At 40.6% G+C, this 27,223-nt stretch overlaps 1 protein-coding gene across 1 annotated transcript in view; it reads left to right on the plus strand.

The window, feature by feature from the left end:
* GRM4 (glutamate metabotropic receptor 4) overlaps positions 1-27,223 on the plus strand; it is a gene marked incomplete at both ends in the record, with an annotated part of 317,732 nt that overhangs the window by 84,319 nt on the left and 206,190 nt on the right. The window contains one exon of the mRNA XM_083358303.1: positions 16,887-17,103. Coding sequence (XP_083214429.1) covers positions 16,887-17,103 — 217 coding nt within the window. The remainder of the gene's footprint in view (positions 1-16,886; positions 17,104-27,223) is intronic.

Here is a 27,223-nt window from a genome sequence, read left to right on the forward strand (position 1 = left end):
CCTCTCAAAATCAGCTCAATTTATTCTTCCTGCCTCTTGTATGGTTACAGAGGACATTTTTCCAACTTTGTGCTCTCCAGATGTGTGGGACTTGCCTAATTCACTGCAACTTGGGCATTAAATTTAAATTTGCTTTTGAATTATTGGATGTATACAGGGGACCCAGTTATTTTCACACATATTGAGATTATGGGCACAACTTTATGTCCCTCAAATTTTGTCTCAAAATTTCTTGTTAGCAGTTTTCTAAGGTCATAACTTCATGATGGAACATTCTTTTCAACCACAGCCCATATGAAATTGTCAGAGTTTGGAATTTTCTTCTACAAAGTGAAAGTTTTACTTTTGTCATATTATATGTGAGATGTTTTGGCAAATAACTATGATGATGATGTGGCAGAGACTTCTTGGGTGCTAGATGGTTTTTTAATAAGAGCCTCTTTTTACTATATGATGCCAATTTGACTGCCTTCTTTATACATTTGGTAGTAACAGATTAGTACAGAAGTTGCCTTGAAGAAAATATGTGGTAGCTTTCATAAAACTATAATCTTACGCTGGAAACACAGGAAGGGGTGAGGAACTCAAGATTGCTCTGCCTTGACTCTCTTGGGTATAAGATGGCAAATTAAAGAGAAACCTGTCAGGCTTTCAAGATTCTGTTATTATAGTCTATAAAGAGAGTTCTAATATTTATTGTGGTGTCTGTTTCTTGATTTGGTCTACCTTATGTCAGCTAAAAAACAAAGATGTCACTTTCTATACAGTGGTGGATGTCTGTTCATTGGATATGTTCAGGAGAGGCATTGGTTCCTGATATGAACAGGAGGTTGAACATATGGCTTAAATGGCCTCTTTCCTCACCATGATTTTTGGTTGCTTGGGAATAAATGTGATGAAAAGAAATTAAATCCTTCTGGTACAGTTGTTGATTCCTTCAGATTAGTTAAGCCTGCCAAATCAGCTTCAATCTCATAGTGCTTTACAGAAGTAAAAGCAGTGGCAAAATAGATTTGAAACCAATTATATCATAGAAGTGAACCAAGCAGGTGATAGAGTGCTAATTGTATTTTTATCTATCATTCTCTTTTTTGACCTCTCCATTTTCTCATGTCTGATTCCCAATGTACCAAGTTTTTCTGCAACTAAAGTGATAAAGAGGGATTTATAACTTTTCTTCCTGCAATAAATCCATGCCTGTAATGTATAATATGGTATCTGTTTTCTGCTAATATATGCATTCACATACAAAGCATTCTCATTCATAGTTGGTCCTGCATGCTTCTGGGTTTACTCTACAAAATAGCTGCAGGATCTAATAAAGCAGGGGTGTCAAACTGCTGGCCCACAGGCTGGAAGTGTCATCTGGAAGCCGCACCCACCGCTTTGCCAGCAATGGCAAAACTCTCCTGATACGTTGTGTGATGTCACATGACATTGCGAGTTTGACATGTCTGTAGTAAAGCATTACTCTTGCTTAAAGGACTATCATTATTAGTCTCACCTGCCTGCTAACTATACTAACATCTCACTGTACAGTTATGAATATCTCCCACATTGGCACACTCAAGACAGAGTAGAGTGTGGAAAGAAAAGATTCAAACAAGAATTTTTCCCTTCCATTTGATAAGATGTGACAAAACTCAGGAATAGATATGGAGTTGATGCCTCCTTAATTCATATATAGATATTTCCTGGGCTTTTGTGGCCATTGAGGATAGCATGAAAGCATGAAAATGCAAGCAAACAAATAGGTACCATTTTGGTGGGAAAGTAACTGTTAAGTCGTGGGCTCTTGGGTGCAGGAATGACGACACGAGGCTGAGTACAGGATAACTCATACTTTTTTCTTGCTGGAAATGTACTGAAACTTGGGCTGCAACCAGCCACAATATATAGTCTAGCCCCTAGGCAGCAGTCAATGGGTTTGAACCCACTCCTGCCGCCTGGGGCTAGCCAATTGCAGGACCGGAGATAGCCAGTCTGGGTTGCTGGAGAGCCATTGGCTGCTCCAGCAATGCACGTGGTGTATCACCACAAGCCCAGTACATAACAGTAACCATGTTCCATGACATCATGCTGGCCACAAGACTGCAGAAATGTCTTCAAACAGTGCTGGCTCAATGGCCTTGAAATGGACATGAGCACTTCTCCCTAGAGTCGGCAATGACTAACGGAGTAAAATCTGCAGGGAATCTTTTACCTTTTTCCATTTTGTGGCTATTATAGAAGCCCAGGAAAGAAAGCACACAAAATTTCTTTAAGAAGGTACCCATAAGTGCAGCATACTTGCTCCAAAGCATGTTCCAATTTTGGCTCCTGATGTGGATGCTCCATAACTGGTAGGCATACTCACATCCGTTGCTATGCTTGCTTAATAATTATTAATAATTGTTTGTAATCCATGACCATCCCTTTCAAATGTCTGCATGCAGTGTTTTAGCCTGGATAAATCCCATTATTTCAGATTCTGTAGAAAAGGATGGGTGGCGCAGGGGAGGAAGAGAGAAGGAGAAAACAAGGTGCCCCATCTCCAAAGAAATCGTTAACACATCAGAGCTTTATTGTTTGAGCAGAGCTTTAATCAAGCATCACATTAAATAGTCTTGGTCACAGATACCTAATAAGCAGATCACAGCCTCTTGGAATAGAGCACAAAGCAGATTGTCACATATAATAATCCCAATTGTGCTTTGATAAAGGTTCTCCCCCTCCTCCCTCCCTCTCTTTCTCTGCAGGTAGTTAGAAAAGTCTACAAGATTCTTTTAGCATTCAGGTGCAGTTCTCCACTTACAATGCTGGCATCACATTTAATAGGGAAAGAGTGGGAGATGGAATGAAAAGAGGGAAATAAATAAGAAAAAGGTGTTAAGCAGCAATGGAAAAATATTTTTGAAAAATATTCAGTTGCAGAACAGAGAGACAAAGCACCAGCTTAAATAAAATAATAAAAGGAAAACCAAGGACTTTCTTCCACAAGAGAACTATTATTTATTTATTTATTTATTTATTTTTATTTATATTTATATTTATATTTATATTATTTATATTTATATTTATATTTATATTTATATTTATATTTATATTTATATTTATATTTATATTTATATTTATATTTATATTTATATTTATATTTATATTTATATTTATATTTATATTATTTATATTTATATTATTTATATTTATATTTATATTTATTTATTTTTGGGACTTATATGCCGCCCTATCTCCCGAAGGACTCAGGGCGGCTAACAACAATAAAAGACAATAATACAAATGTTAAAAAATAAATAAAAATAAACTAACGCCCCAATGATAAAATATTAAAAACATTTTTTAAAATCCCTGTTCTCAGTCCAGGTCAGCCTGATGGAAAAGAAATGTTTTAAGGCCGCGACGAAAGGACCGGAGGTCCGGGGCCATCCGGAGCTCAAGGGGAAGTTGATTCCACAGGGCAGGCACTCCCACAGAGAAGGCCCTCCCCCTGGGGGTCACCAGCCAACATTGTCTGGCCGACAGCATCCTGAGGAGGCCCTCTCTGTGTGAGCGCACCGGGTGATGGGAAGTCGTTCCTGGCAGCAGATGGTCCTGCAAATATGATAGAGCATGGAATACATGCAAGGGTCTTGATCTGTTAGGAATTTTTTGAAGGGACAGAACTGTGCACTCTCTGTGCAGTTGTTGGAAGATAACACGACAATGACTTAATTGAAGTTTAAATATTTATTATTTCCACAGGAGCTTTATTAAGCCAGTCAGAATATTAAAACGAAAGGTTTTCTCTAGACACCTCAAAGACCAAATTTATGAAGGCATAAACTTTTGTTGCCATATTAAAATGTGTTAATTTTTAAAGGGCCATGTGTCTTTTTTTTTCTTTTTACAACATGCTAACGTATTTACCAAAGTGGAATAAATAGACTGCAAGATTCCATCATACTAGATGTAAAATGAAACATTGGTGGTGGTGATGAGCTGAGCAAATATGGCTGTCTGATGCTGAATCTAGAAAGGCTGCCCTTAGTTCCTCAACAGTCCTAAGGAAAGTCCTAAGCTCTGTCTAAAATCTTCAGGGTATCTTACAGAGTCAAGTAGTCTACATTAAGTAATCACAATTGGGACCAACAACTCTATTGTTAAGCTCTGCAGTCGCAAAGTTGAAAATCATGTGACCATAACAGGCTAATGATGTCACTTCACATTTGGTCATTAAATAAACTATCAATGACCATGACTTGCAATTTTACTTCTGCTTTCTCACTTAACACTGCTTGTTAGAAGCTGGTTGTGAACCACAAGTGGCAATCACATGACCATGAGATGCTGACAGGTCATAAATGCAAGGATTGGTTGCAAATCTGAATGGTTATTAAATGAGGCAGTTGGTAAATGAGGAGTACCTGTACTATGTTTCTAAGATTCCAAACAGAAACCATTTCCTCCACATTCCTTCTTCAGAGTGCAACTGAATATAGTCATCTTAGTTTCAACAGTAGCCAGATAATTCCTCTCTCTTCTGCTTTGTTTACTTTGTAGAAAAAAATTGTAGAACCCCAAACTGAAAATCTGTGATGGTTTTCTCTCATTTGACATTTTTGATTATTACCATCATTTTTATGTTGTTATTTTTCTATATTGAACAAACAGAAAACAATTCATAACTTTAATACTCTTAATATTATGATTTAATGATTTCTATTAGAAGTAAAAAGCAAATAAATGTGGAATGCTTTCTACCACGTTTTGTGCAAATGTCCCCCCAATAAATCTCTTTGCATTTCTTTGCCTTTTGCATCCACATTTTTTTTGAAGATGCAGGTGCAGGATTTGATTTGCTGATAGTCTTGTACAAATTAAATCGGGTAGATAGTATTTCTACCTTCCCTCTCCAATTCTTCATGTGTAAGTGATCACTTTGCCACCATCTCTGCAGAGCCATTATTCTTTTTTCCTTTGAGATGGGACAGGGGTTGATGGCTGGATTCAGGGGCATCTGCAGAGTAGGGTAAAAGATATTGACTTTGGAGGTAGGATGGATGCTTCACCTGCTTTTCATGTGCATCCCATGCAACACAAATAAAAATAGGCAGAGCTTCAGCCGCACTGTCAAAGCTGACATTTTAACTCTTTTGATCGTATCCTGTAGACACTCTGCTGATATCTCTGCTTCTCTATTACCCAGCCAGATGGATTTTCTCTTCTCCTTCTTCATCCTCTTTTCTATGTCTATGAAGCAGCAATCCAGTTAGAGAAAACTACTGCAGAGAGGAAGGTGCTAAGATTGGGAAAAGACAATGGCCAAGTAGAAATACCTGTTGTGATTCAGGGTCAGCCTGTGGGTTTGGCATTTGGGTCGGACGATTCAGAGGAGGAGGAGGGGGGTGTTGGAGAGGTTGCTGAGGGGGTTGGAGAGCTTGCTGATGAGAGCCCTAAGCCAGGCCCCTCCCACCTGGTTATGACGCAGACCCAGCTGTGTGAGCCTGACAGCGTGGATGAAGATGACCCACAGCTGGCCCTGTTCAAGGACGCCCGACGCAGGAGGCAGTCAATCAGGAGTAAACAGAGGAAGGCAATGGGGCACCTCAGAAGGAAGCAGAGAAAAGCCACGCCCTGAATTGTTTAAAAGGGGAATGCGTGGGAGGGCTGGTTTGCTGAAGGCAACCATTTGAATAGTTCCTATTTCATGGTTCGTGTCTTGTTTTGCTCTATTTGCTTTTGTGTTCATAAATTTGGCAGGCTTAGTTCTAGCCTCTTGCCTTCTTGTAAAAGGGGTTGTCCCTGCCTTATCTACAGGGCTGGTAGTAGGCTGGTACAGAACAATACCTCTGTTCTTTCCTTATCCTGAGCATCTAGCATGGCAAGACCATGGAGGGATTTTGCCACTTATACAAGACAGCCACTATTCCTCTCCTCTGGCCCTGCAGTTTCTTTGATGCTTTCTTTTCACTGCTTATAATAGACTACTGCAATGCTCTCTACATGGGGCTGCCCTTGAGGACCACTCGGAGGCTTCAGCTGGTGCAGAATGTGGCCGTGCGAGTTGTGATGGGGGTCTCCCGATACTCCCATGTAACACCTCTTCTCCGCAAGCTGCATTGGCTTCCAGTTGCCCTCCGGGTGAGATTCAAAGTGCTGGTGATGGCCTATAAAGCTCTAAATGGCTTGGGTCCAGATTACTTACGGGACCACCTGCTGCCGGCGTCAACTTCCCTTCGTCCTGTGCGCTCCCACAGAGAGGGCCTCCTCAGGGTGCCGTCGGTCAGGGAGTGCCCTCTGGAATCAATTGCCTGTTGAGCTCTGGATGGCTCCCGACCTTCGCTCTTTCCGCCGTGACCTGAAAACCTGGTTGTTTGAACAGGCCGGCCTGGAGTAAGGGTTTGGGGTTTATTTTTAACTATTTATTGTTAGGGCTAAATTAATTTAATTTTACTTTTAACTTTTGTATGTTGTATTTTAATTGCCCTGTACAGCGCCCTGATTCCTTCGGGAGAAGGGCGGTATAGAAATTATAATAATAATAATAATAATAATAATAATAATAATAATAATAATAATAATAATAATAATAATAATAATAATAATAATAAAAAACTCAGCCATCAAACCACTCTTACTCAGCTTTTAAAGATGAAGTAACTTACAAGAAAACATTAGGCTTTAGTGTCTCACTCATTTTAGAAATATTGTGGGCTTCTGCTCAGATTCTAGCTGTTCTTGGATGTTGTCCAAGAATGGAAAAGGATTTCTTCCTTAGATTCAGGGTGCCAGGCAGCATCCAATCAACCAGTGCCACACAACATTGTAAGGCTTCCTTTTCAGCTTATTTGATGCACCTGACAACAATTGTATCTCGAAGGTGCCTTTGTGCTTGCTGTTTTCAAAATGTAGAGACTGAGATACATTGTATACAATCACACTAGAACTGGTTGCTATAATACTTCAAGGTGCAGTCAAGTGTCTTATATAAATAAACATAATCAAAAGACAGTGTAATTAGCTGGGGCTGGCAGCATGGCTCTGAGAAAATAACTGAGCCCAACCTAAGACAGCACTGTCATTTTGGAAAATGTCTTTTTCCACTGGAGCACATAACACCAGATATGTCACTGGAAGGAAAAATAACAAAACTGCAATTCACATTTTGGCCATGTGATGCAGGAGAATTCACTGAAGAAAGCAATTATGTTTGGAAGAGTTAGTGGTAAAAGGAAACCAGGCTGCCAAAGAACACGGTGGCTGGACACCATCAAAGGTGACACCAGCCAGGGCATAGAACAACTAAAAAAATAGTGCAAGATCAGAACGTGTGGAGAGACCTGGCCCATAGAATTGCCAAGAGTCGAACACGACTAAATGGATACCTCCTCCTCCTCCTCCTCCTCCTCCTCCTCCTCCTCCTCCTCCTCCTCCTCCTCCTCCTCCTCCATCTTCTTCTTCTCTCATTTGTATGTCATTCCTCCTTTCAATGGCTGCTTCTTTGGCATGGTTTACAAATTTTGATCAAGTTAGCTACGGCTTCTGCTAGTTTCTTTGTGTCCAGTTTATCTGCAAATAACTTTCATCAACTCAGAAAAGTTGTTCAAAAAATATGAACATTGCTGCAGGCACCAAAGGGGAATAGGGGTTATGGCTATGGACTCAACTTCCTTTATATCTAAGCCACATGTAGGTTTTTCTTGTAATTGGGGTTTTGTAATCACAAAGACTGCCATGTGAAGAGGAAGAATGGCATAATGGGGACATTACCCACAGCTACTTTTCTTCTTGCAAAAGAAAATATACGGGTAATTCTATTTTTCCCAAGCTTGAGGAAAATAGTGTGAGGTGAAAGGTTTAAGTATAATCTTCCATTTCAGATTGCAATCTCTATAGTTGCATTTTATAAACAAAACAAAGGAAAAAGTTGAGCCTTGGTGTCCTCTATTTTTTTGAAACTGCTGTGACCTTCTCTTTTTATCATTTACAGAGAGAATGCCCTGTTTATATTTCAGGATAAAAGAGGTTCTGTTGGAGGATATTCCTCAAATCTTTTGCTTAAGATATAAACTTAATTTATGGCTTTATTTCTCTAAGAAATACTGTCATGTTGCTAAAGAATTTTAGACTCTGCACTTAATACCCATTTAGCCCTCTTTCTTTGGTCACATGTATTCTGTACTTAGTCTGGGGACTCCCTAGTTCATTTACAGTATATTGGGTTATAAGTAAAGAACTAGTATAATGTTATTGTAGATATTAAGTAAGCCAAATCAAAATTACAATAATGTATAAAAATAGCATATTCTATAAAGTAAATCTAAATTACTGTTGCAGCCAGGTGCTATTCTTTGGCACTTGCTATTTGATTCGATGGATATGCAGTTCTGTGAGCTGGTTATATTTGGATCATTGGCTGGCACTTTGAAGGAGATTCCACGAAGACCCATAGTCATCTTCTTGAATGGAAACTATATCATAAAAATAGAAGAATATAAGATGAGAAATGGATGTCGTTTTAACACCTTCCATAGCATCCAAGAGGAAAGTTAGGATGACTAAATAAGTCTTTTTCCATCGCTGAGATTCATTAATGCCTGACAAACATTCTGCCAATTTAAAGTGCAATATAAATGCTAAGCGACGTAAACCCCTTCTAGTGCTAAATCATTCTAATTCACAATTCAGTATGAGACAAGTGTGATTTTATTTAAGAGAGCCATTTAGTGCTTCATTGATAAGAGCTTTTAATACTGAGCTTCCATTCCAAGACTGTGCTTCAGCAAGCTTTTGTAGCTTTTCCTAGATAATATGCTGAAGTGATATAAAGGCTGTCTTCATTACTGTTACTTTGGACGCAGCAATGATTGGGGGACTTGAAATAATGTTATAAGTTGCTAGTGGAGAAAAGCAAGTCTTCCCGACACAGCCTGTTAAGTACAGCTAGGTAGGCCATTGTCATCTCTTCTGATCTATGGTTCCATTGCCATCACTGCTTTCCCTTTATATTAGGTTGCTCTTTTATATCATTTTTCACTTGGGGAACCAATATCTTTTGTGAGTACTGAACAAGAGATGTACAGTAAGAAACTGATGTTGCCCTCACTTCTCTACTTGGTTGGCTCAGCTCTTTTTCGTCTTCACTTTTTGTTAAAAAACTTATTTCTGAAAAGTTGCTTTCTTGGGAAAGTAGGCTTTCCCCTCTCTTCCTATTATGCTGTTTTTTTATTATTCAGTATTCCCCTTTCAGTTATGTATTTTCTGTACATATGGTAACACATGTTTAGTAACAATGCTATCTGGATTTTCTATGCCACTATTTGTATATCACCGATGACTGGTGATATTCAAAGGTTTTTGAATTTTAATCAAAGGTTTATTGTGGTCATAAACCAGCACAAATGCAACTAAGCACAAATTGGGGTGGGGAAACTAAAAACGGTATTTCTCCAATCTTATTTTCATTGTATGGGTGGTTATTTTTGTCCTTTGCTGTTTTGTTAAAACCTAATTTGCTGTTTTTCGCAGAATTAATATCGAAAGGCCCCTTCAAATTGAACTCAGCTCCTGATGACTGCTCAGATATAATCACTTAGTTTTTCTTAATAACAATATAAAATTATGAGTAATGGCTTTCTATTAGGATTTTGTTTTTGTTTTAAAAACACTTTCTTATATACCTAGGATTTCTTGGTTGTCTCCCATCCAAGTTAAAATTTGGTTCCTAGTTTTTTGCATTAACAGAACTAAGCCATTTCAATTATCTCAAAGACTTTCTTAAAATTAACAAGTATGAAAACAGCTTCAGGTATGATATCATAAGTTCATAAGTTTAAGGCATAGTAAGTGATGTGTGATGTAATTGAAACATTCAGTGTTTTGAAGAATGATCTTCAATCATTTCCAAAATATCCCACCGAGAAACGCCAACTACATATCTTGTTTAACAACAGCATCAGCCATCCATAACTTAATATGATTTTACTAACTGAGTTAATCTAAATTATTATATTCAGTGGCATGATTGACCAATTATAATACAGATAGTCTTTGGCAATTAGGACTAGAGTTGCAATTTCTAAACAACATGGTCATAAAGAGTAATATCGTGATAATGTTGCTTAGTAAAGGCAGTTCTTGTTGCCATCATTAAGTGAATGGATTGTTAAGCAAGGACTTCATGTGACTATGACTTCTGTCTTGTACTGGCTTCCCCATTGATTTTTCTCATGGGAAACCAGTAGGGAATGTTGGAAATCTCAGTCACATAACCACAACTGAAACTGCAATGTCATAATTGTGAGCTGGACATCAAATGCCCAGATTGTGATCACATTATTGCAGGGGTGCAATAATGGCTGAGACTCTAAGGGCTGGTTTTAAGTCCTCCTTAGTCAGCACCATTGTAACTTTGAATGGTCACTGAATGAATGGACAAAACCTGAGGATTTCCTGCAATGACCCTTAGTTTGGATTTGAAGGTCATTTGATACTTTGGGGTTGATTGCTTAAACTGTAGCATTGGTTCTTAATGAGTGAAATGAAATGGGAGTGATCTATCTCAGTCAATGAAAAAAGATATTACCTGCTCAGAAATATAAAGATTTAGGTTGGAGCATTAATCTAAATATTGTCAATAATAATGTCCTGTGGAATAACTGCTGTGGAAATGAAATGTTGGTTATAAATTTTATTATGCTTCCTTATTAATTGACTATATGGTCTCTAGGCATGCAAACTCATACAAAGTCAGGATTTTTTCCTAAAATTTTATTTCAGAGTTCCCCCTGTGAATTTTGATGGTAAATATTCTTCAGGTTTTATTCCCTGCTGAAAATTTCTTTAGACTTTCTGCATATCTGACATTTAATTATATTTGGTTTTCAATAGTTGACTATTTGTTGGTATTTTGCAGTGGTCAACAGCTGATGCACTGAATTGACATTCAGTGATTTTTAATATTTAAAAATATTTGAAAAACCCATATTATTCTTTTTATTTACCCATGTTTCATATGGCTACATCTCCACAAAAAAATTCAGGGTGTATTTTATGGAATGACTCCAATTCTTACGGACACAGTATCAACATTCTTACTGGTCTCTAGTCTCCTCCAACCCAATAGCAGAAAGACAGGTGAATGGCAAACAGGAACGTTGCAACAGATGCTTTAATGGTTTGCAAACAAAGCCAGCGCTGGGAGCAGTTTGCTCCCAGCGTGTTAAATACCTTCCCCGTCCGTCTTTAAAGGCAGCCAGATTGCCCCCTGCCTGCCTTCCTGTCACTGCTGGCCAGCATTGCTCAATGGAGCATTGGAGCTGCCTCTGTCCTGGTAAGCCCTTCTCCCCGAGCACCCCATAGTCTGTGCCACTCATAGCCAGCTGTAGGCTCCTCAGCCATCTGGTGGAGCTGCAGGCTATAACGGATGGTCACCTGCTCCGTGGAGGCCATCCTGGTCCACCAGTTGATCAGCAGCCTGGCTGTTCAGTGGTGTCGCGGCTGCGCGGAAACCACCCTGGGCCGATCAGTTGATTGGCAGCATTGGGGATGGCCCTGTCAGTCTCCCGGCTGTTTGGCAGTGCTGCAGCTGCACAGAGGCTGTCCTGGACTGCCAGCTGATCGTCAGTGGTAAGAACGGCTCGATGGACCTCCCAGCTGGTTGTCTCTGCCGGGTTCACCAATGGAGCTGTTCCCAATGTGCTGTTTCCCCCCACCTTTGAATGTCGAGCCCATGGGGCTTGACACACAGTTTTGGGCTCAATATTCTCAGTTTTGCATTGAGAATGTCCTGGAACACACTAATGGCAGAAAGTGAAGAGGAACTAAAGAGCCTCTTGATGCGGGTGAAGAAGGAGAGTGCAAAAGTGGGCTTGATACTTAACATTAAGAAAACCAAGATCATGACATCTGACCCTCTCAATTCCTGGCAAATAGATGGGGAAGAAATGGAGGTAGTGACAGATTTTATTTTCCTGGGCTCCAAGGTCACCGCAAATGGGGACTGCAGCCAAGAAATTAAAAGATGTTTGCTCCTGGGGAGGAAAGCCATGGCAAATCTAGACAGCATACTAAAAAGCAGACACATCACTCTGCCAACAAAAGTGTGTATAGTCAAGGCCATGGTTTTCCCAGTTGCAATGTATGGCTGTGAAAGTTGGACCATAAGAAAGGCCAAACACCAAAGAATTGAGGCCTTTGAACTATGGTGCTGGAGAAAACTCCTGTGGGTCTCCTGGACTGCAAGGTGATCAAACCAGGCAGTCCTAGAGGAGATCAACCCTGACTGCTCTTTAGAAGGACAGATCCTGAAGTTGAAACTCAAATACTTTGGCCACCTAATGAGAAGGAAGGACTCACTGGAGAAGAGCCTAATGCTGGGAAAGATTGAGGGCAAGAGAAGAAGGGGACGACAGAGAATGAGGTGGCTGGATGGAGTCACTGAAGCAGTAGGTGTGAGCTTAAATGGACCCCAGAAGATGGTAGAAGACAGGAAGGCCTGGAGGAATGTTGTCCATGGGGTCACGATGGGTCGGACACAACTTCGCAACTAACAACAACAATGTATTGCCACAGAATATTAGTAGTGAGGCATGTGAAATCTCCATCTCTAAGAGAAAAATTATCTCTCTCTCTCTCTGTGGGTGTGTCTGTGGGAGAATTCCCAATCGCTTGTAAAAACTCAGAGTTCTTTGAAACATGCCCATTGCTATTTCATATTTGATAATATTTGATTATGAAAATGTTATTGTATTAATATTAGACACTATTTAGTATGTAATGTTTTTCCTGGACAGTGTTTGATAAAAAATACAATGGCAATAAATATTTACTGGTTGGCAGGTTTGATATGAGAATTAAAGTATAAACCATTCAACTGTAGCAATTAAGAAGAGCTCAGATTGAAAAAGTCAAAGTTGTATTTTGTTTTTTGTTGTTGTTCAGAAGCTTGAATAAGAAATATGAAACATCAGATAGCTATTTCAGATCAAGAAGACTTTTAGAAACTAAAAGGAAGCTAATAATATTAGCCGAGTTTCCTTTAATGTAGACCAATATAGAAGTTGAGATTGTATATGTAGAAACTTCATTATTCCCTTCTGCCATGTGAACAGAAAAACAAACAATAAAAAAAAAAATAGCCAGGACAGTGGACTAAGTTGATCTCACTTCTGAGATCAACAAATCAGAGTTTCTAAAGTTGAAACTCAGAGGGCACTGTTTCTAATTTTTGTGACAGCAAAACAATTGTCTAGTTACTCCCATTATAAATTCAGGTAGATTTCTAGTCTGTAATAAAGTATGTAATACAGCTACTTTCTTTACTGAGCTTTAAAAACTTTTCTAACCATTGACAGCCAACTTTTATAACCACTGTAATTGGTATCAGAGCTGACTTATAAAAATGCAGAATCTGGAAGAGGCTGCAGCTACTGAGTGATAATCAATGGAGACTTCCAGTATCCTTGTTAACAGCCATAATAACATGAGGGACATGGCATCTCCAATTATTACACCCCTGTCATGGACTGATCATCACCTCCTGTGGCTGGCCTTCTGTTTCGCCCCCCCCCGTCGCAGAGTTACGGAACCGACCAGGTGGTTCCATCCCAGGCACCTAATGGACCCTGAACAGTTCCAGGAGGCGCTTGGATCTGTGCCTGCCACCTTCGCTCACAGCCTGGTTGATGCCTTAGTGGAAGCCTGGGAAAGGGCGGCCATGGAGGCACTCGACCGTGTTGTTCCCATGCGGCCCCTGACCCGGTGCAGATCCCGGCGGGCAACATGGTTCTCCGTGGAGCTCCGGGAGATGAAGCGTCGGAGACGGAGCCTAGAGAGATGTTGGAGGTCCAGCCGGTCTGAGTCTGATCGATTTTTTTTTATTTTTTTTAATTTTAATTCCATTTATATCCTGCCCTTCTCCGAAGACTCAGGGCGGCTTACAAGCTTAGCAGTAGCCTTCATTCTATGTAAATGCCTGCTTATTAGGGCTTTCACACACCCCCAAGAGGCATTATTACAAAGTCAGCTTAATTGCCCCCAACAATCTGGGTCCTCATTTTACCTACCTCGGAAGGATGGAAGGCTGAGTCAACCTTGAGCCTGGTGGGATGCGAACCTGCACTAATTGCAGGCAGCTGGTGTTACTTAAGGAGGCATTAGCCCACTGCTCCACCAAGGCTCTTGCAGTTAAGAACCTTTATGATTGCAGTTAAGAACCTTTATGAGGTCTTATCTCGCAGCGATGGAGGCAGTGAAGTCTAATTACTTCGCTGCCCTCATCGCGCCCGCAGATAATCATCCGGCCGCCCTGTTTGGGGTGACTCACTCCCTCCTGAATCAGGAGGTGAGGGAGGAGCCCCTGCAGGGTCGTGCCGAGGAGTTTAGTCAATTTCTGGCGAATAAAATCGCTCAGATTCGGGCCGGCTTGGACTCCAACTGGGCAGAGTCTGACGATGGGGAATCGAGTGGTCTTGTTAACATTACTTGGGAAGAATTTGTTCCTGTGACTCCGGAAGAAGTGGACAGGATAATGGGGAGGCTGAGTTCCACCACGTGTTTATTGGACCCATTTATTTATTTATTTATTTATTAGTTTTTATAAACCGCCCTTCTCCCAAGGGACTCGGGGCGGTGTACAGAGGAAGGAAGGTTTATGCAGCTCGGGAGGGGACACGAGGCTGGCTCCAGGCAGTAATGACTGCTTCTTTGAGAGAGGGTAGCTTCCCTGCTACCTTGAAGGAGGCGGTAGTGAGGCCCCTCCTCAAGAAGCCTGCCCTGGACCCGGCTATTTTGAACAACTACTGTCCGGTCTCCAACCTTTGCTTTTTAGCGAAGGTTGTTGAGAGTGTGGTGGCACATCAGCTTCCTCTTTTCCTGGAGGAAGTGGATTATCTGGACCCCTACCAATTGGGCTTTAGGCCCGGGTACAGCACAGAGACGGCATTGGTCACACTGGTGAATGATCTCTGGTGGGCTCGGGACAGGGGTTGTTCCTCTGTCCTAGTCCTATTAGACCTCTCAGTGGCTTTTGATACCATCGACCATGGTAACCTACTGCGGTGCCTCAGGGGGTTGGGAGTGGGTGGCACTGTCTTACAATGGTTCTCCTCCTACCTCCTGGGTCGTTTGCAGTTGGTTTTGGCAGGGGGTCAGAGGTCAGCCTCGAGGCCTCTCATTTGTGGAGTCCCTCAGGTGTCGGTCCTCTCGCCCCTTCTGTTCAACATCTATATGAAGCCGCTGGGTGAGATCATTCATGGTTTTGGGGTGGGGTATCATCAGTATCATGATGATACCCAGCTTTTTATTTCCACCCCAGATCAACCCGGTGATGCCCTTGACGTGATGTCCCATTGCCTGGAGGCGGTGAGGGTCTGGATGGGGAGGAACAGGCTTCGTCTAAATCCCGACAAGACCGAGTGGCTGTGCATACCGGCATCTCGGATTGTCCATTCTATTCCATCTTTATCTATAGGGGGTGAGGTTTTACCCCCCGTAGATAGGGCTCGCAACTTGGGTGTCCTCCTTAACTCATAGTTCAGTTTAGAAGATCATATAGGAGCTGTGACCAGGGGGGCTTTTGCCCAGGTTCGCCTGGTGTACCAGTTGCAGCCCTATTTGGACCGAGATGCCCTACGCACAGTCACTCATGCACTTGTGACCTCTCGGATAGACTACTGCAACGCTCTCTACATGGGGCTGCCCTTGAATACCACTCGGAGGCTCCAGCTGGTGCAGAATGCGGCCGTGCAAGTTGTGATGGGGGTCTCCCGATACTCCCATGTAACACCTCTGCTCCGCAAGCTGCATTGGCTTCCAGTTGTCTTCCGGGTGAGATTCAAGGTGCTGGTGATGACCTATAAAGCCCTAAATGGCATGGGTCCGGATTATTTACGGGAGTACCTTTTGCCGGCGTTAACCTCCCATCGTCCTGTGCGCTCCCACAGAGAGGGCCTCCTCAGGGTGCCGTCGGTCAGGGAATGTCGACTGGTGGCCCCCAGGGGGAGAGCATTCTCTGTGGGCGCGCCTGCCCTCTGGAACCAGCTCCCTGTTGAGCTCCGGATGGCTCCCGACCTTCGCTCTTTCCGCTGCGACCTGAAGACTTGGCTATTCGAACTTGCCGGCCTGGACTGAGGGACTGGGATTTTAGATTTAAAATTTAAAATTTTACATTTTAGAATGTGTTTTATTGTTTAGGGCCACTTGGTTTAATTTTTTAAATTTTGTATATTATGTGTTGTATATAGTGTTTTAATTGCCCTGTACACCACCCCGGGTCCTTCGGGAGAGGGGCGGTATATAAATCCAAATAAATAAATAAATCATGCAAGCATAGAACTGGTAACCTGCCAGTTGTCTGTTTTATAATAGAGGCAACTGGAGACCCAGGCCACATGCAGACTCCAAACCTCTTATTTTATACAGCCCATGAAGCTTCTTTTGATCAAACCTCCAGAAATCGGTTAGTCTTCTCTACCTACAAACATAAAAAAAAAACACCTGATGTATGCTCCCTAAAAAGTTCAACTGAAGGGGGAAAAAAGTGCAAATTCATCCTTAGGATGTTGGTTCTCATTTATTTCAGCTAACTGGGCAAATGGGAGTGGATGGTAAACATTGTAGTCTAACGTGCCTAGAAGGTGCTGAGTTGGATATTCCTGATCTAATTTTCTTCCTCCAGTATAAGGGACTGATTGATATTGTCAGATTTGTGAAAACAAATTATGACTTAAGTCTGGTGGAACTCCTTAAATCCAATACAGTTGTTAATTTATCTGTCTTTGGTCTGAAACATTATAAGTTTCATTGTTTATTTAGTGTTTCTAATCCGTTAGAAAAGTAGGACATGGTTTAGGGACATCTAAGTCTTGTTCTGCTGTTTAATGTTGTGATTTCTCTTTTTATTTTCACAGATTCCTCAGATAAGTTATGCTTCTACAGCCCCTGACCTGAGCGACAACAGTAGATATGATTTCTTTTCTCGCGTTGTCCCCTCTGATACTTACCAAGCCCAGGCTATGGTAGACATTGTTAAAGCATTCAAGTGGAATTATGTTTCAACTTTAGCTTCTGAAGGGAGCTATGGTGAAAGTGGAGTAGAAGCGTTCATCCAGAAATCCAGGGAGAATGGTATGTGAATTTATATCCTTATAAAGATGGGCTATATGGATAATAGAATATCTTGACATAGATGAATGGAATTATCTTTAAATGCCAGACTTGGAAGTCACAGAATGTCATTACAAAGCTTCAGCATAATGTATCTACAGACACTGTGTTGAAAGTATTAATTGAATGAATAATTGGTCCCCATTAGATATATTGAATAAAAAAATGATAATGTATGAAGGAGACAAGAAAGTTATTGTTATAAATTGGGGTTGCTCAGAAGGATCTTTGGAAGTCTTATATTTCTTGAAATGCAACCAAATTGCTGTCTTAAGGTATTTAAAATGGTGATAGCAAACAGATTTTCTAACAAGTGGGTATACATTCTATTTCCTGTCATAATTCAGCTGGACATTCTCTATTAAATGGAAGTTCCCCTTTACGGGGACATGCTGACTTTTTAAAAAGTTTTATTGCTATGCGAACAGAAAAGTGATTATATTAAAACAGCCATAATAATTACTTTATTTTACTATTAGCTTTCTCTCATCCCCAACCCATGGCTGAGGCTATTTAAAATCATCCTTAGTTGTTCCAAAGTTACAGCAATGTTTCCCTCTTCATTGGTATGTATCACTGATAATGCGGTTGATGAGATGGTCCTGACCAGATATTATTGGCTACTTCAGGTTGGAGTGAACATGCCCCCTCCCTTCTATTTATTGGGCACTGCCCTCCTTAGGCAGTTTGACTTTGGTTGGAGAGACAGTGAACACCTGGATTTCTTAAAGTCATCTGATTCCATAAGATCTTTCAGGTCTTATGCAGGCTCTTTATAAATCTAGGTTTGTTCTTCTGGAAGCATAATAAACTTGCTCTACTCTATGACCAGCTTTATACATGTAAAATGCTAACCATGTTATTTAGGGGCATGTGTGCCAGAAAACCAAATCCCACCAACACTGGCAGAGTAAGTTGCTGCTGCATATAAACAGGGAGAAAACCCCACACTCCCTAGTATTGAAGATGTTACCTAGTTGGGTTATGAAATGTCTGCAAACAATCAAGTTCAGAGAACACAAAGGATTCCATAGTTCAATCCTGAGCTATGTATATTCACTTCTAGTGTACATCTTTTTCCATATTATTCTTGTAAGGTGTTATTTTTAATTCCATATTCAAAGCAGCTTCGGTATCAGTCTTGTCCTCTTCTCTCATAGCTTTTAAATCCATTTTTTAACGATGGCAGATAGTCTTAAAAGTGATTTTTGAGTGCATTGTTCCCAAATATCCTTGAATTCTTCCAAAGTTAGAATACTTTGCTGCATTCTATATTAGTTAAAGATTAATTATAATCTTTGATTTTTTCTGGTTCCCCCTAGTTTCCAACTTTCAAAGTCCTCTATTATCATTTTCCCCCTAATCAAAAACATTTTCCCACAGGAAGGGTAGTGACACTTAGTTTCAAAATCTTCATATTTTTTATCAAATTTAAACAAACCACAGGAAGGGTTCTTGTAATTAATTTCAAAATCTTATTACAAATCCATATGGCCGCTTAATCCATTTATAACTTTACAAAAAATCACCCTTTTGCTGTTTTCTTCAAAATAAGAATTTTTAAGTCCTTAGACTTAAAGTCTCTTTCACTGAGGATAGAAGACAATTTATCTGGTGTAATAAAACATGTCTTTCTGAAGGTTCTTAATATCAAAAAGAACCATTAACAAGCAATTTCAAGAAGTGATTAAGAAATGTATGTGAACCCGGTATCTTTCTGAAGGCTCTGAACTGCAGCTTGAGCAATGATGGCTTTTTTTTTGGTGTCTCAGAACATTATAACCTGCTGTAGATTGCTGTTTATGGTCCCTTAGCAGGGAGCCACTGTATTGAGTGCTATGGGATTAAGTGGGCAATGCCAGGTCTTCTACTTGTTCTGGAGAGGAATTTGAAGCAGCTGGTTCTTTTGTGGTTCCTTGTTCTACTGAAATAGTCAGTTCTGTTCTCTATGGAGCTACCTTCAATCCACTTATCTGATCAAGGTTAAAATCTATGTGTTGTTTCTGTTAACTCTTAATGGATTTTTCTTGATCAGGATTGAATGATAGGTTTTAAAGATTTGTTCATAGATAAGAGATAAGATATGAGAAGAAGAGATCTTTTGTTGTACTTTTTTTAGAGAAAGTGATAAGCTATTGTGTTAAAAGTAAAGAAATATAAAACTGGTTTATTTGATTAAGGTTAATATATATACCGTATGTTACTTCTGTTAACTTTAAATGGACATTTGCTGATGATGACCGAATGGTAAGATTTTAAAATTTGTTTATAGATAATATACAGTAGGAAAGGATTTTTTTGGTTGTAGTATCAGAGAAGGTGATAGGTTATTGAAATTATATTTGTCTTGATGAAGCAAGAAATCATTTCTTTATATATCTTTTTTCTTTATTATATCTTTTATTTGTTCCCTTTCTCTGCACTTTTTCTTTTTATATTTTTATTAGTTTGTATTAATTTTAATCTAATCTTTTAATCTTTGTATATATAAACTTTAATAAATGTATTATAAAAACATAGCTTGCATAAGGCAGAATTGTTGTCATATTTTTATCTCTATTCTTGAGCCTTTAGGAGTTGCCTAAGGGCATGCATATTGGCAGGTAAAATTAATTTCTTACAGTATTTCCTTGCCATAAACAGCTTAGTCTACTAAATTTCTGTAGGTAAGGTTACCACTTAAAGCATCAGAATAGGGCTGATATAAAAGATGGCAATTCAGCCATGGATACAGACCTTGGGAGAATTTGTAGAATTGCTTTTCAGCTTCCAGAGATTCTTTGACAAATGGGATTAGTTCTTTAAAAGGCTTTGTTGATAGATATTTGTGTGTGTGGTTTGCTCTTCTCTCCCCATCTGCTACATTAATCAGAAGAGGTATATTTTCCAACCTTGTGCAAAAGCATCTGTGTTTATATGTTTATACAGCACATCAAGCTTCTTGTAATTGCTAATTTTTAAGGACCACATAGTGTCCAAATGTTAGACATTGACAATACCCTGCAGATATAATCCTGTTATAAATCTTGCCTAAGCTCTTTTAATTTAAGTCTAGGCTGGATTCATTGTTGCAACTATTTGCAAAAGAGTTTGCAGGACACTGCAGAGAGACAGAGAATTATGCTAGAATTTGTCCCAGATATTTGTAATATCAATGGGCAAGTATCCCAAGGTCAGGGGCTGAAACACAATCCGTTGATCACCACTGAAACAGAGATAATATTATCAAAAGGTATAATATCTAATTTTTAAGCCATTTTTTCTTTAGTTTAGGGACAATCTAAACCATTCTCCTTTTCCATTGTTAAAAATAAATAAATCTCCAGCTGACTATTTTGAGGAAATGAAAAGGTAGCAATGCATAGACATCCACAATAAGGCACAATGATGGAATAATAATAATAATATATGTGTGGTCATGACACAGTGCAAACCCCAGGTATACATACTTGTTTCCTGACATCTGATGTGTCATGATGAAATGTTGTCCTACAAAAATCTACATGGAAATGTAGTACCTTTAACTTCTACTTTCATTTTTGTATTTGGAGAAATCATTTTGCTGACACTATCTATGAATGCGGAGAGCCTCAAATAGGATGGGGGGGATTACTCCCCCCAAAAAATCAAATCTGCTTTCAAAATAGTTAGTCTTTCTTAAAAAAAGGTAAAAGTTCCCCCGCACATGCGTGCTAGTCGTTTCCAACTCTAGGGGCCAGTGCTCATCTCCGTTTCAAAGCCAAAGAGCCAGCACTTGTCTGAGGACGTCTCCATGGTCATGTGGCCAGCATGACTAGATGCCAAAGGTGCACGGAATGCTGTTACCTTCCCACCGTAGTGGTCCCTATTTTTCTACTTGCATTTTTATGTGCTTTCGAACTGCTAGGTTGGCAGAAGCTGGGACGAGTAACAGGTGCTCACTCTGCTACGCAGCACTCGGGATTCGACCTGCCAAACTGCCAACCTTCTGATCGACAAGCTCAGCGTCCTAACCCAAATATACAAATCAGTGAGTGTGTAAATTCCACAACTTTAAATTTTATAAAATGTTAAGTTTATAGAATCAGCTACTTTGCCTCAATAAGAAATATAAGGGAAGCATAAAATGCAACGGACACGGGATTCATCCCTTGTAGGAAGTACAGGCACCCAGAACACAGGATCAGGTCATGGTTAAGTGTGTGTGTGTATTTCTCTTCTCTTTCATTTATTCCTTTAACCAAAGTTTAATGCCAGTGGATAAAACTTTATTTATGTTTGATTATTTATGGTGATGCTTAAATTAGATATTTTCCTAACATAGGAGCCTGTATCCAAATCTGGGAACTTATAGTTAAAAATCTTTTTTTGAGGTGATATAGAACTGTACATTCTTTGTCTCATTAGGACGCTGAGCTTGTCGATCAGATGGTCGGCAGTTTGGCGGGTCGAATCCCAAGTGCTGCGTAACAGAGTGAGCGCCTGTTACTCGTCCCAGCTTCTGCCAACCTAGCAGTTCGAAAGCATGTAAAAATGCAAGTAGAAAAATAGGGACCATTTCGTGCACCTTTGACGTCTAGACATGCCGGCCACATGACCACGGAGACATCCTCGGACAAGTGCTGGCTCTTCGGCTTTGAAACGGAGATGAGCACCGGCCCCTAGATTTGGAAACGACTAGCACGCACATGCGGGGGAACCTTTACCTTTATATGTGACTTATTTCCATAAAATTTCTTTCTTTCTTTCTTTCTTTCTTTCTTTCTTTCTTTCTTTCTTTCTTTCTTTCTTTCTTTCTTTCCATTTCTGAACTGCCCATAGCCATCGAAGAGGGACTCTGGGTATTGTACAATAAAGCATTAAAATATAAAACAGTATAAGAATTAAAATGCTAAGAGTGAAAATTGTAAACCTTACCTAAGCCTTAACATAAATGGACAGATAACTTCTAGTGAAATTCATTAATTCCTAGTGTATAAACCTTATAAATTCTTACAATACTCTACATTTCAAGAATTTCATAGAGGGTTTTTTTTAATCTACTGTGGGAGTATGCAACTTCCATTAGTTTCAGGACAATATACAGTACATATAAATAGCATAGCAAGGGTGGAACGCCATAATTCAAGTTTGGGAGAGTTTGAGGGGTAAAGTGTGTGCCTAAACTGCAAACCTTAAGATGCCCTATTCTCTTAGTCCTCAGCAAACTCAGCAAACTGTAAAATATGCAAATATCCTCCCCCCATCTGAAAAAAAGGAAAAAAGGAAATAAAAATGCCAAAAGTTAGGTGGGATTGTGGAGACTACAGAAAAGATACTACTGTAACAACCCATCCTTTATACATTCCCATTATGTCCCAGTTTTCCAAACAATGACGTATCATGATAAAAGAAATCTGAGAACTTAGTGTGAATGCTTACAACTCCAGTAGATGGCACTTCAGTCTTTGTTGCTTAATTCATATAGTTTATTTTGTGGGATGAACAAAGCTTATTTTGAGACATTTCAAACCACCTTAATTGTATCATGCCTTAAGAGCTTTTCTGCACTAGGAATTGATAGTGTCATCCAGCCCTCTCTGTGATGATATACAACACAAATCAAGACAGGCTTCACATTGCTCCAATGATGGCTGGGTGGTATGATAACATTCCTCCAGGCCTTCCTGTCCTCTACCATCCTCTGGAGTCCATTTAAGCTCATGCCTACTGCTTCAGTGACTCCATCCAGCCACCTCATTCTCTGTCGTCCCCTTCTTCTCTTGCCCTCAATCTTTCCCAGCATTAGGCTCTTCTCCAGTGAGTCCTTCCTTCTCATTAGGTGGCCAAAGTATATGAGTTTCAACTTCAGGATCTGGCCTTCTAAAGAGCAGTCAGGGTTGATCTCCTCTAGGACTGACTGGTTTGATCGCCTTGCAGTCCAAGGGACTCGCAGGAGTCTTCTCCAGCAATACACACACACACACACACACACACACACACACACACACACACACACACTGAAATATAGAACTACCATCTGTTAACAGACAGAAGCTAGCTACCTGTGATGGGAAAAAAAATCAGCAGTTGGAGTGTCTCCCATTCTTGCATCTTCCTCTCAGTAAAAGTTTCAGCTGTAGATTTGTGCCTGTTCTGTAGATGTTTGACAAACAAAATCTTGGTCCATAAAAGAAGAAGATCAATACTAGATGATTCAGCCATTCAGCTTCCCATACCATATCTCAGCAGTCTCTTAATGCATTCTTCTCATTCATGATATATCAGGTAAAAAAAAGTCCTGCTTTCCACAGCAGGTTGTGACAAGGACTGATAAATATACTAATATAGCAATAACACAAGAGTAATAGTGTTGTGTTCTCATCTCGTGTCTCAGAATATTTATTGCTGTGTTGCCCTCTTAGAGCTTTAAAGTGCTGTGTATCATCAGATAGCCTTGTAGAATAGATCTGGTGCCTTCTTCTGGATATAATATTTTTTAAATGAATTATTTAAAGTCTCATTAAATGTTCAGATTTTAGGAATTTCAGCCATGTCTCTTTGAAATCTGGAGCGATCTTGGATGAGAACATTAAAAACTCATGTGAACTTGCATGAGAACCCTGACGTCTCACAAAACCTGGCAATGCTATGACATGCCAGCTCTTGTAATGTTTCTAGAAATGTATTGGGATCTCCATGGCCATTGAGGAGGCATTACAGAAGTTGCGCCTACAGTTTCTACAAGCAACCATGCTTTGTGTACCACTGAAACTCAATTTTACTATGCAGTTACCTCAAAGCTGAAGGAGATCAGTGAATGAAGGAGAGCATTTCAGGGATCACACATTGGTGAATCTAGCCATTCACGAGTCTTGCATCATTATTGTTTATAATCACAACCATGTACAAACACATACAATTGTGGGTTATTGAATAAATAAAGGCTAACCCCTCCCCCCCATATCTCAGCCAGGAATGCAGAAAGCAGAATTTGGAGGTCTCAGGTAACTTGACAGATTTTTGAGATTCCCAAAATCAGAGATGGTAAGCCCCAGTTTTTAATCATTTTTTAAATTTTAAATAATTGGGGGACAGAGAGGTATTAAAGTCAACACCCAAATCTTTTAAGCTATATTGAGATTTAAGGAACCCATATCATTCTTTAAAATCCTGAAATCTTGGTCCTGGCTCCAATTCGTTTTCGTGCATGTTAAAGAAAACATGTTATTTTTCTTAAGCTGATGGAAACAACAGATTCCTAAAGACTAAGAAAACAATGTATCTTGAAGTGCTTAATGCACAGAGATTCACTGCTTGATGCCAAACAGGGCAGTCAGAATCGATTTACAAATATAAGATGTGGGACTTTAACAGCAATAGCAAGAACATTTAGGCTTATATACCACCCCAAAACTCTTTACAGCACTCTCTGGGCAGTTTAAAATGTAAACATTATTTGCATATTGAACCCATCAATCTGGGTCCTCATTTTACTGATCTGAGTCAACCTTGAGCCACATCAGGATCAAACTTCAGGCTGTTGGCAATTTGCCTGCAATACTATACTTTAACCACTGTGCCACCACCTGGGCTCATTGATGCTGCTGTGACTGCCATCCTGATTTTTATGAACCTCCTCTGTGAATGCCACTGATGATTCTTATTATGCTAGCCAGCTTGCCACTGGCCAGGCATGATGGAAGTTATAATCTCATGCATCTGGAAAGTTGGAGACTGTGAAAAAAGAAACAACTCAAGTCTTTCCTCTTCTTTCATTAAGTTGGTATGTGAGATGTATACAAATACTATCAGGTCAGGTCAGCAGAACATGGCAGGGATTTGTCAAGAAGAGGAAAGCATTTTGCTGACTGTTGATACAGGATGCTTAAAAGAGATTACCATTCTGCAAAGCTGCATCAGCATTGATTGCCCACATTCCTTTTCTCCCCCTTTATTTTCTAAAAGTTTTAAAAACAAGAGTAAAAATTAATGTAATACACACTAATAATATATAGAAGGGTTTGAAGGTACCTTGGGGATTTTCTGGGTCCAGCTCGAGGTCTTTTGTTTGAGCAGAAGACCTTCCAGACTGATCGTCCAATCTCTTTTTCATAAGCTGGCAATAAAAATTGTTCATACTTAGAAACATAAACTTTAAGGGAATGGTTGTGTTGTGGGTTCTGAAGAGTATGAATGATGCCAGGCAGATGAGTACAATCAAACAGCTTTTTATTAGGTGACCATAACTGTACTGTACTTGCACTCTTTATATACCTTTCTGAGTAAACAGCCAACCAATCAGATTGAACTTAAATCTCCCGCCATAATTGACTCCCACCAAAACGGTTACAGTTCAAATGCATACTGGTAGTGACTGTTATACAGTTATACAGTGCTTAGGTGAGGGGGGTGATGATTGGTGTCTTCCATTCCCCCCCTTCAACAGGCTGTAAGATCCCTTGCTCCACTAATCTGTCCAGTTCTTCTTTGATCTTATGCTTAAGTGCGAAGGGGACTCTCCTGGGTTTGATTCTGATAGGTAAGACACTGGGGTTTAATTTAAATGCTATGGGGGGCCGTATACATTCCAAGCTTATTATCGAAGACGTCTGCAAACTCTTTGCAGACAGACTTGATGTTGATCCCTTGCATTCTATGGATGTCTGATATCACAATCCCCAATGCCTCAAACCAGTCTAACCCAACTAGACTGGCTCTCTGGACTTCGACTATGATGACATCCAAGTGCCCCTGAAACTTTTTAAACCATACGGAAAGGGTGGCCTCCCCCTTAATTTTTACCTGGGCATTTTGGAAGTCAGTTAAAATGATACTGGAGGGCCTCAATTTGACCCACTGCTTACTTCAGCTGCAAACATGTTTAAAAGTCTCATAAGAGATAATCGAGACTGCAGAGCCGGAGTCTAGCTCCATCTTACAATGAATGCCTTGTAAGTGGATTTCCAGTTTTAATTTAGGTTTAAGCGGGCAGCGGGCAGCGGGCCCCGGTTCTGCAGATGGCCCTCCGGCTTTTGAAAAACCCCACACTGGTTGGGCTCTGGGCCCCGGTACCTCTCCATGATGAGTTCTCTGGATGTATCTTGTATAGGCCCTCTCGGGAACGGCTAGGGCAGACCACCACGATGTGGCCCAATTTTCCGCAGGCTCGACATGTGGCCAACCGGAATTTGCAGCTCACACGTGCATGGTTGCCGCTGCAACCTCCACATCTTGGAAGGGGAACTGCCTTCTTCTGATTCTCCCTGTTCTCGTGTTCTCGATCTCATTGCTCTGTCTTCTTGCGAATTTGGTCGATTTTGTTTTCCTCTTCTCCTGTGTTCTTGCTGTAAGTAGTGACTTTGTGGTGGATCGATTCTTCTGCTTTGCTAGGTAGGGAAGTCTGCGCCATCTGTACTGCGCCTCCGGCCGCCTCATTGGCCATGATTTCATCTTGCGCATCTTGCAGTGTTAGGTTGGGCCTGGCGAAAAGTATCTGTTGAAGTCTCTTGTCTCTTAGGCTGCACACAAGCCTGTCTCATAGGTGCTCATCTAAGTTAGTAAACCTGCAGAGACGGGCGGCCTGTCGCAAGTCCGCGATAAATTCAGATGCGGTTTCACTCGGCCACTGCACTCTCTGGTCGAAACAGAATCGCCAGGCCATTTCGGACATTCTGGGCTTGAAGTGCCCATTTAGCTTCTGCTTGAGGTCGGTGAATGAGACGGTTTCTATTGGCATAGGGGCGAATAGGCTTTCAGCCAGATCGAATGTTGCCGGCCCGCTTATGCAAAGCAAGGTCGCCACTTTTAGGCCATCCTCCGCAATCTGGTTTGCCCAGAGGTAGTTTTTGACTTGCCCGAGGTGTGATGGCCACTGTTCGGGGTGGCGGATGTCAAATTCTCTGGGCTGGCCGACCTTTGGCATCTTCTTCCTTGTGTGATTAGATCCTGCTCGGCAGACTCAGATGTGTGATTCTGAGTACGTGGCAGCTAGCGTGGTGACTAGCCAGCCGTGGGAGGGGGGGAGATGCCTCTTTCCTCCATCACACGAAGCTGACCCCTCGTGAATTCAGCTTTTTGAGGCGAACCAGGATCCCATCCTCATTGACACTGTTGTGTTGTG

The sequence above is a fragment of the Vipera ursinii genome, assembly GCF_947247035.1.
Source record: "Vipera ursinii genome assembly, chromosome: 3".
In the NCBI taxonomy this organism is placed as follows: Eukaryota; Metazoa; Chordata; class Lepidosauria; order Squamata; family Viperidae; genus Vipera; species Vipera ursinii.